At 38.1% G+C, this 11,662-nt stretch overlaps 1 protein-coding gene across 1 annotated transcript; it reads right to left on the bottom strand.

Annotated features, from left to right (window-relative positions):
- Positions 1 to 2,771: 2,771 nt before the first annotated feature.
- On the bottom strand, positions 2,772 to 11,002 carry LOC137281152 (ankyrin homolog). Its single transcript, XM_067812278.1, has 3 exons — positions 10,430 to 11,002; positions 3,894 to 4,203; positions 2,772 to 3,232 (listed from the first exon to the last, which is right to left on the bottom strand). The coding sequence occupies exons 1-3, from the start codon at positions 11,000 to 11,002 to the stop codon at positions 2,772 to 2,774; spliced, it is 1,344 nt and encodes a 447-aa protein (XP_067668379.1).
- Between the last annotated feature and the right edge of the window lie 660 nt (positions 11,003 to 11,662).

Raw genomic sequence — 11,662 nt, 5'->3', positions numbered from 1 at the left:
TTGGGAATTCTCCTTCTCAATTCAATTCAACCTTCGTTTCAACCTCCAGTGCACCTTGTCTTCAAGGAAAAGATTGAAATAAATAAATACATAGATAAAATGCACAAATCATCAAAAGCTACCACATCACCACTGGACTGATCTGCAAATCAGTCAAATTGCATTCAAACGTTCGCGAGTTTCCTCCAGAAACAAAGACAACTTGCATTTTTTTCATTGAAAGTCCAACTCTCATGGAAAGGAACATGTATATATGAATACATGAAAGTTACAAATTATCCAAAGCCACGCTGCACCACTTAACTGCTCTGTATATCAAGGTTCCACTAGAAACATTCAATGGCCTAAGAATTCTGCTTCAGGGATGAAAGCTGGACCGCTACACATGATGACTGTTATATCCTCTTCTCCTCTGGCTGTCCTGATGTGAAATGAGTTGGTCAAATATTATTGTTGGGCTCCAAATTTCAATTAAAATAAATAAATTAGAAGAAGCATTTGTTATCGTTAGTGGGTGATAATACCCACTGAATATAAACATTCTTGGGGTTGGTGGTTGGTTTGGGGAATTAATTTCATATCCCTGAAAGTCTACTTGGTCAGTTAGTAAATGGGTAAAGTTATTTAGGGGGAATGTTAAACGGGATGGGGTGTAAATATTTGCTTAAAGATGAACAGAATGAACTAATAATTAAAGATGAACTTTTAAGATGAAGTGATTATTCTGCAACAAAAAAAACCATATCCTTCTAATACTCTGAGTACTACATCAAGTCCATGAACATCCTTCAGAACCGACATCCTCCTCATTTTAGGTGCAGGGTCGAGGACAACAGTATTTGTCTGTTCCATCAATATTCCACATCCAGTCCAAGAACATACGTCCAAACCAACGTTTTCCTGAGTTTAGAGGCAGGGTCGAGGACAATAGTTGTTTATTCCATCAATATTCTACATCCAGTCCAAGAACATCCTACAGAGCAACATCCTGCTCAGTTTGGAGGCAGGGTAGGGGACAGTATTTCTTCATTCCATCAATATTCTACATCTAGTCCAAGAACATTCTTCAGAACCAACATCCTCCTGAGTTTAGAGGCAGGGTCGAGGACAATAGTTATTTATTCTATATCCAGTCCAAGAACATCCTTCAGAACAAACATCCTCCTCAGTTTGGAGGCAGGGTTGGGAACAATATTTGTTTATTCCATCAATATTTTGCATCCTATCTAAGGAAATCCTTCAGAACCAACATCCTCCTCAGTTTAGGTGCTGGATTGAGAACAATATTTGTTTATTCCATCAATATTCCACATCCTATCTAAGGAAATCCTTCAGAACCAACATCTTCCTCAGTTTAGGTGCTGGATTGAGAACAATATTTGTTTATTCCATCAATATTTTGCATCCTATCTAAGGAAATCCTTCAGAACCAACATCCTCCTCAGTTTAGGTGCTGGATTAAGAATAATATTTGTTTATTCCATCAATATTCCACATCCTATCTAAGGAAATCCTTCAGAACCAACATCCTCCTCAGTTTAGGTGCTGGATTGAGAACAATATTTGTTTATTCCATCAATATTTTGCATCCTATCTAAGGAAATCCTTCAGAACCAACATCCTCCTCAGTTTAGGTGCTGGATTAAGAATAATATTTGTTTATTCCATCAATATTCCACATCCTATCTAAGGAAATCCTTCAGAACCAACATCCTCCTCAGTTTAGGTGCTGGATTGAGAACAATATTTGTTTATTCCATCAATATTTTACATCCTATCTAAGGAAATCCTTCAGAACCAACATCCTCCTCAGTTTAGGTGCTGGATTGAGAACAATATTTGTTTATTCCATCAATATTTTACATCCTATCTAAGGAAATCCTTCAGAACCAACATCCTCCTCAGTTTAGGTGCTGGATTGAGAACAATATTTGTTTATTCCATCAATATTCCACATCCTATCTAAGGAAATCCTTCAGAACCAACATCTTCCTCAGTTTAGGTGCTGGATTGAGAACAATATTTGTTTATTCCATCAATATTTTGCATCCTATCTAAGGAAATCCTTCAGAACCAACATCCTCCTCAGTTTAGGTGCTGGATTAAGAATAATATTTGTTTATTCCATCAATATTCCACATCCTATCTAAGGAAATCCTTCAGAACCAACATCCTCCTCAGTTTAGGTGCTGGATTGAGAACAATATTTGTTTATTCCATCAATATTTTGCATCCTATCTAAGGAAATCCTTCAGAACCAACATCCTCCTCAGTTTAGGTGCTGGATTAAGAATAATATTTGTTTATTCCATCAATATTCCACATCCTATCTAAGGAAATCCTTCAGAACCAACATCCTCCTCAGTTTAGGTGCTGGATTGAGAACAATATTTGTTTATTCCATCAATATTCCACATCCTATCTAAGGAAATCCTTCAGAACCAACATCCTCCTCAGTTTAGGTGCTGGATTGAGAACAATATTTGTTTATTCCATCAATATTTTACATCCTATCTAAGGAAATCCTTCAGAACCAACATCCTCCTCAGTTTAGGTGCCTTATCAAGGACAGTGTTTGCTTTTTCTATCAATATTCTACATCCAGTCTAAGAAGACCTTTCACAACCAACATCCTCCTGAGCTTAGGCTCAGGGTCAAAGACAGTATTTCTTTATTCCATCAATATTCTATATCCTGTCCTAAAAGATCCTTCAGAACCAACATCCTCCTGAATTTAGGTGCAGCATCGAGGACAGTGTTTATTTATTCCATCAATATTCTACATCCAGTCCAAGAAGATCTTTCAGGACCAACATCCTCCTCATTTTGGGGGGCAAGGGTAAATTCCTCACCTTTGACACAATGTCACGCCCAATATAACGCCTCAGTGTGTATACGGCCAGAGTGGTTAAATTCTCAGGAATGGAACATTTTTCCTTCAGCCATTCTAACATGTCTGGGTTCTCCTGCAATGACCGTGGCAGAGGAGCCTTGTCAAAAACATAGGGCTTCTGGTAGTGCTGATATCCCGCTTCAACCAACAGCCGAGCAATGTTCAGGTAACCAAGCATTATAGCAAGTTCAAAGGGGTCTACAGTGTACTCAAAGTCATCTCTCCTCCAGTAGAACTGTCCTTGTAAATCCAGCTTGCAGTTCCACTCTATCAGGGTTCTCACTGATGGAAGGTCATTCTTGCTTGTTGCCTTCAGCAGAGGTGTGACACCAAGGACAGCTGAAACAGTAAGTATTTCACAAGAATCTGTCGTAGGCTATCCATAAAAGTACAGTTTCTTCTAGCAAAGTCTTTTTCTTAAAATGGACATCTGTATTTCATAAATTGCAGACAGATGCTATCTGGACCATGATAAAAACCAACGTAGTATATAGTCAGATGTCAAAATCATAACAAAGATGGCCCCTTGGGTTATTACCATCTGATGTTTACGAATTTACATCACATTTTGAAAGCAAAAGGCTAAAAAGGTCTTGATTAACTTTTCATAAGGCTACTTTGGACTTGATGATGAAAATCAGATCTGTACCACTTAAAGATGTTTCCTGCAGGTGTGTGCAGTGTGATTCACTGTCAGTTAGTTTCTGAGATGTTTTCAATGAATACATGATAACAATCACTTGGCCTGTAGGTTCACTGATCACACATTTCACAGATATTGAATTCATATATATAAATAGTGAAGGAATTGTGGTTTATAACAACTAAGGTTTATAATTAAAAAATGAAAACAAAACACATTTGAAGTAGGCTACTCAAAACCAACTATACATACCACTGTGAATTAACATGTAATTGTACATGGATGTGTAGAAATGCATGTTCATATGTAGTTCTGAATACATAAATGTACACTTACAACTAAATCATTGGAACTAACTTTGTTTATCAGGGTTGGCACCATTGTCCAGGAAGAATCGGATCAGACATTCCGCCTTCAGAAGCGCCGCTGTCAGCATTGGATCAGCATCCTCACATACGCTGTAGCTGTAATCTATCCCAGCATGCACCATCAGCACCATAATCATCCAGACATCCTCGTGGACGAATATGGCGCCATTCCTCATGCGTACATGCTGTAGCATCATGTTGGTCAGAGGCGTTTTGGCACCACAGTCCAAGGAGTACATGTCGGCGCCAGCTGCCAGCAGAACCTCAACAGCAGAGACATCCTTCTTTATTGTTGCCATCTGAAGGGAGTAACATTATACTGTCATTTGACTGCTCCAATGCAATTACATTTGTCTGTATAACACACTAAAACAAACACTACAAATACACCCCAAGCAAGTCTATAATGTAATGTAATGTAATGTAATGTAATGTAATGTAATGTAATGTCAAGAGTACCACTGAAAAAAGAATCTCCACTCCAATTTATTATATTTCATTCCACTAAATTAAAGGTCACATGCAACGCAAAACATATAAAGTTGAAAAATAAAGTGATCAAATACAACTCTGCGAAATCAGAGCTCAAATGAATCATTAATTTTTCTCCTGTGCTGATGGAAATAGTAGTTTCAACAGCTGTGCTGCTCTGTGCCCATAGCGCCGTTTGTTAAAAGACGGCTGGTAAAAAGGATTATCACCATGGTCAAAGTTGGAGAACAAGAGATGTTTCTTGTGATTACAAGCATCTTAGGTCAGCATTAATAAAGATACACTGGTCCCATACATGCGAATTTGCAAACCAAGTTTTCAGGAAAGTGTACCATGAGAAATACTAATTCATTGTTAAAAATTGCTCAGCTTGAAAACTGAAATGTTTTAATCCATGTCTACGGAGATATAGAAAAAACATGTTGATTGTGGTAAACAAATTATCTAGCCTCATGTAAGAATGTCGAGTTTTGATTGGTCCACGTGACTCTGATAAAATACCACGTACATCCATCATGATCTGCCAGTGGGAGAATAAAAGTCGTATACTCCCACTGCGACAGCCATATCACCCCACTACGCCTCGGTGTCGATGTGAAGTGAGAAAAGCGTGCATCTACAAGCCTTTAGTAACGTGCGGTACACTGAGGTCAAACAATTAGCTGGTGTCAACATGGCAGCAAGTCGATTTGATGCGTGTTGTTTTGATTTAGTGAAAACGTTCAGCTAGATAAATGCGTTATCACATCGTGTCTCGAGAAATACGAGATTTTATCAGTCCCGAGTAAGGCTGTATTCCCAGAACCTTTTTTTTGTTTTCCTATGGAACATTTTGGTGTTAGTCTAATGGTGGGGCGAGCTTTGTTTCTGGAGAAGAACTCAAGAACCGTTCAATATTTTACTGCAAAAGTTACTAGATATGTGTGGCAGACCCCAGACTGGTGCCATTTGCTATTTACAGGTTTTTGTGCTCGTTTCCGGAGCAGAACTCAAAAAACGTTCAATATTTTCCAGCAAAACTTGGTAGATCAATTGGAACCTTAACTGGTGCCATTTGCTATTTCCAGGTTTTAGCGATTTATCATTTTCTCAGTTTCCATGGAAACGTGTTTGACTTACTCTCAAAAGTGAGAGGTGTGTTCCGTTTCCAGAGCAGAACTCAAAAACTTCTTAATATCTGTCAGTAAAACTTGGTAGATATGTGTGGCTATTTAAGGTTTTTATGATTTATTATTTTCTCGGTTCCATGAACAGGTTGCTGACTTCATTTCTGGAGCACAACTCGAAAACCATTTCATATCTTTCAAAAGACCGTCAGATATACGAGACAGATCTTGAAATGGTGACTTTTTCTGATTACAGATATACAGCATTTATATTTTTCATGAATTCCATGGGAACAATTCAGACTTGGTCTAAAAACACAATAAGCTACTGGCGGGATGATGTGTCCTTTCAAATATGTGGGGGCCGGGGGGATATGTCATCTTCTGATGACTCTTGTTTACAGCAAAAGAATGCCCTTCATTTAGTAGAATGAACTATGATAAATATATGGTAGAGAACAAAAGTTCTTAATTTAAGGGAATAAAATATGATGAATATATTTTACAGAAGAAAAGTTCTTAAACGTCACATGCAACCCCAACAATCAAACATAATTAAAACACAATTATCACTTATTCATGACATATAACATACACTACTGACTTTGATTGTGTAAAGCCAAATAAACAACATTATGCGCATATAATCGCGATTCAAAAGCACAATATTTTGTACATTGGCTTACTTCCCTGGAAACAAAGCACCCGGGAAAATGAACCCAGTCAGGGCTGGGGGTGTGCACCCAAGTGTGATGTAGTCTTTTCATTGGCTGGTTCATTTGCCAATTCCATGAGGGCTGATTGTGCGTGACATGATCTGTTTGATTGGCATTTCAGAAGGATGGTGACTAATAAGAAAGTAAGAGTTTTTATGGATATCAACTCTTTTTATTGTATATGATGCGACATTTCGCTATATATTGATGTACGGTTGTGATAGTGATGACGGAATAAGAATCAATACCAAAATCATATACAATAGAAGATGTTGTTATGCACATACAGATGTTGGGTTTTGTGGATACATGCTCTTTGCATTTGTGTTCGATCCAAACAACAAATTCTGAGATGGCAACCTACTGCATGGTGGGAAAATGTCATTCGTCGAAGTACAAGGCAGAACTTGAAACTGACAGTCTGTGTTTGCACCGGTTTCTGTCCAATCCAGTCATGCAAGAAAAATGGATTCAGTTTGTTTGCAACCCAAAGACATAATAACATGTCATGTGTACTAGTATCACACCTACCTGTTTGTGTAATAACATAATGTGACAGACACAGAACCCAGGTGTGCTAGCCATAAATTCATGTATTTTGCTTATGGTGTATAGCCTGATAGCTGTTAAGTTCAAATTTCATGTGGTCAATGACTGAATATATGTATCGCATATTGTCATCAGCAGACAGGCACACATTTAGGTGCCCACAAAACACATTATAAGTTATCACATCGTGTTGAGGGAAATACGGTAAAAAACTCTGTAAATAGCAAAAGGCACAACTATAGGTTGAGATCATTACATCTATCAAGTTTGGTCTAAAAATATTGAACGAATTATGCTCTGGAAACAAAATTATTACAGACGGACAGACAGACGAGGCATCGACTATATCCCCCCCACATTACATGCCAGGGGAATAAAAATATATATTCCAGACACTGGTTGTAAGCTTACTATATATCCCTGGCAAGTAGAGTGAGTGAGTTTTACAGAACTTCGAACACTGTTCCAATAATATTAAATAATGCCAGCTGATTTAAGAGAAAAGTAATGCATGTCTTAGAGGTACAGCACTTGGGAGAAACATAATTGGACTGAACTAGAATCCTGAACCATTATCACAGATTTCTGCTGGGCCCAAGGGAGGTAACTCCACACAGTGAACTGCGATGTCTTACAGGGCAACTGCTCATGTGTATTAAGTGATATTTTGACGCTGAGGAGGGAACTAATGACATCATCGTATGGCTGATCAACTCCTTTCATTTACTTCTTCCCTTTACACAGAACAAAAAGAACAAACAAATTACTTTGGGGTTGAATCCCATGAGGGAGCTAAGACAGTCATGACTTAATGTAAATATACACTTATGACCATCTTTATGTTAGGGGAGTGTCGAAAATCTAGGTCCAAGACTCTTATCTCCAAACCTTAAAGATCACATATACTCTAGAGGGTGCAAAGGCATATATCACTCATTGGCATGACTATAAATGAAACACCGTCATTAAAACTGCTCATTTTGATCTTTAATTATCTTAAATCGACCTTTTCGACAACAGTGCACAATTCTCAACCACAAATGAAATTTCAACCAATCAGAGCAGCGCGTCTCCATGACGTAATAGTAGGAATAGATATGAGGGTCTATGCAGAATTCATCTACATTTCAGGGGGTAAACTATTTCATTTACAGGTTTGTACAAACCTTAAATCGCGACAGCTTTTGTGAAAAATGAAAGCTATATGTTCTCACAATCTATTATCATTTAGTTTCATCTCCTGCTTTGCCTGGTTTCCAAGTTACAACCCTTGTTTTCATAGACGATTCTGTCAAAATCACTTGGTGTCGCTAGGTTGTAATCTGTGTTAGGTAATATAAACCTACACATTATTTGTTATCATTCACTTGATGATCAGTTAATGAATTTATAACAGGTATAATTAGTGGTAATTAGATTACCCGACAAAGGCCCCCATTTGGCATTTCTTGTGTCTTGATCGATCAAAGGATCAACCGATAACACGCTGATTGATTAATTACTTTTTCTGGATTTAAATGGGGGATTTTTCAAAAGGTAGTGTCTATGTATGTACATTTACTAATCTATACTGAATACGCTCAGTCGTGTCTGTGTCTATGTAAAAACAACACCCTTCTTTCAGAGGATTAACCGCCAATACATTGATTGATTGCTCATTATTGGCTAACTAAATTACTTCTTTAAAAGAATGACACACATTATGTAATTAGTCGCCAGGTGTGCTATCTTAGGTGACCAATGAGACAATACAGCAATGTGAAAAACCTGAAACGATACATCACGTTTTCGTATATTAGACTGTTATAAGACACATCACTTGGGAAATCTGCAGATGAATTATATATCACTCGTTTTTGTGGATATTGATGGATACATTCCTCAAACAAGGTAATAGCCTGACACTGCACCTATAACTTTAATTTTAATATTTGCATTTTGTTTTTATTGAGTTGTAGTAGCTTTCAAAAGAATCATTGTTTTTGTTGTGAAGTGTAATAATGCAGACGACATAAACTAGGGCGTGCGAATTATGATTCATAAAGGCAAACTATGAAATGTCTGGATATTATATTCCTCTTATACATTCGTAGATCATATCTTTTTATTTAGTTTCAAAATGCAAACAAGTATGATTATAAAGTAATTAGGATTATGAGACCAGATATAAAGACATATATCGACAAGTGTCTACATACTGGTGAGTGAACATTACAAACGTTACAAGTAAATTTAGCAAGTGAAGAAATTTATCGCGCAGTATTTTCACTTCGACCCCGCTCTCGCTTATGTTATGTCACATGTTGTGTCATGCAAACTACTTTTGCTCATGATTCTAATGCATATTTAACTACTAGTTGAAAGTAGTTTGATTTTCTAACTTGATGAGAATAAATCATAATCTCAATAATTTTAATGGACTTAAGCCCGTTACTTCACGATTTTCAAAAATGGCGGCGCCCTGTCTGAGGATAAATGCTATGTAAGTTTGTTTTCACCGACTTACAAAACCAAAATTACTTTTCACTGGTAGTAAAATATGTATTTTACTGATGGACATTAGGATTTTACATGACATTGCTTATAACACAACAATTTCACTCTAGGAAGCGAGGCAGGGGTCGATATAACATTACTTACGACAATATTGTCACTTCGACCACAACCTCTCTTCCTTGGAAGAAAGCGTTATATCCAAAATCCTTTTTGTCAGCAATGTGTAGTAAGCAGTCTTGATTGTATAAACTTGATGAAACTTGAACTCCATTTTCTATCCTGGAAGCGTGGTAGGGGGCGAACCATCCGATTTAGTATATATCACAGGCATCCACAACCAATTTAAGCACAAACTATGGGGTACGGTGGAAATCTGTGCATAGTGACATCACCCAAACCCCAAGGAGCAATTGACGGCAACACAACAATTTGGCATGTCTTTGGTGATGGTGAGAAATCAGCAAAATAACGAGCTTCCTACACATTTTTCTATACAACTAACTGAAAATCGTTCCTTCTATGATGTCACTGCAGGGCTCTGGCGACAGAGTTACACCTGTCTGTGGTTTTGTTAGCAACTTTTGAGCGCTTAGTACTAATTAACCAGAAGTTTTTTTTCTAAAAAATGGTGTTCCATTTATGACTAACCAGAAGTCTTTTATATGCAGTGGTAAAAAGAGTACCAAAATGAGTTCATTCATTCTTTACGTCCATCCCTTTTTGTGTTAAGTGGCCTTGACCATTATTCTCAACCCAGAAGTGTCCATGTGGAGTGTCCATGTCCAGTTATCAAAATGTTTCCTGCATGTTATCAGAGTCTTATTTGAAATATGTTACTGCTAGCAATGTTTGATTAACACTGTAAGAAACACTGTAATACTGAAACTGAAACATGAAATATATAGACAGATTTGTTGTGATGGAAGTGTTTAATCTCTGGTAGCTTGTCTGTGGTATAAAAAGTTTTCTCTACCAGCCAGCCTATGAAGTGAAGATACTGGTTAGAATTGGTCTTCAGCAACCCATACTTGTCGGAAGAGGTGACTAACAGGATTGGGTGGTCAGGCTTGTTGACTTGGTTGACCCATGTCATTATATCCCAGTTGTACAGATTGATGCTCAACTTAAAAAATCTAGGCCCTGAAATTTAAATGCTATAACCTCACCTGTAAGGCTGACCGCCGACACTTCTTATCCTTGATATTAACATCTGCACCTCCTTCAATCAGTGCCCACAAAACAGACGAGGGGTTCTTCATCATTCCTTCTTTGATGCACCGCATTATTGGCGTCACGCCATCAAACGTGCAGTGATTTACATTTGCACCATACTGTACAAGTAACCGAATACCTTGAGTATTGCCATCAATGGCGGCAAGGTCAAGTGCAGTGTATCCATCCACATCCTCATCGTTTACAAGGTCCTGATCCTTCTTCAGCAAGATTTCAGCAACATCAGTTTTCTGTGCTGCCAGCGCATACATTAAAGGAGTCCTGCCGCATCGATCTGCCACATTCATGGTGGCATTGCCATCAACAATAAGTCGGACACAGTCAAGTCTGCCCTTCTCACAAGCCAGATGCAGCAAGGAAACACCATCATTGGTTGTGAAGTTGTAATAGAACTCATCCACATTACCTCCCTTTGCCAAGAGGTCACGAAAAGTCTCAAGGTCATCTGCATTCATGGCATTGTAAAGGTCACTTTCAGTACAATCCTCCATGGTAGTTTCAGACATGTAATTCTCACAGAACACCAGGCTGTGACATACTGTCTAACCAATCACAGCAAACATACAATCAAAGGGAACTTTTCAGGACTATCTGGTTCGCACTATTGGGCACCCGGTTTATGGTAGGTATCTGCCTGTCTGTCTGTCACTGGCTCTGGTCACTTTGACCAATGGAAGGCTTCACATCCATCTGGAAAGACATTTGGACATTTTACTCCACATATCTTCTTCATGAGTGCGTGCATGCATGCGTGCGTGCGTGCGTGCATCAGTCAGTGCATCAGTCAGTGCATGCATCAGTCAGTGCATGCATCAGTCAGTCAGTCAGTCATTGATTAGGGTTTAGCACTTCTTTGAGCAATATCCTAGTTATTTATCATGATTGGTCACATTAATGTTTGAAGAAAAATCATGGCAAATCAGGAACTTGCTTCAGTAGGATTTGGTCATAATCAAGGGACGTCAAATCTGCTCATTTCATTTACTCTTGTCAATGAGTCAAGTATCCAGCACATTTCCACATTACAAGAAGGTGTGGATACAAGCAGCCACAGGCACTGCCATGACGACCGCTTCCACTAGAGCCATGTTTCACAATTACAGTCTGTTTGGCTCAAAAGCAAACTGATAAATTGCAGTCTAAAACTAATAAACATGTAATACTAA

The sequence above is a fragment of the Haliotis asinina genome, chromosome 4, assembly GCF_037392515.1.
Source record: "Haliotis asinina isolate JCU_RB_2024 chromosome 4, JCU_Hal_asi_v2, whole genome shotgun sequence".
Lineage (NCBI taxonomy): Eukaryota > Metazoa > Mollusca > Gastropoda > Lepetellida > Haliotidae > Haliotis > Haliotis asinina.
Note: the sequence above shows the minus strand (reverse complement) of the source record. Positions and strands in the feature narration are given on the sequence as shown.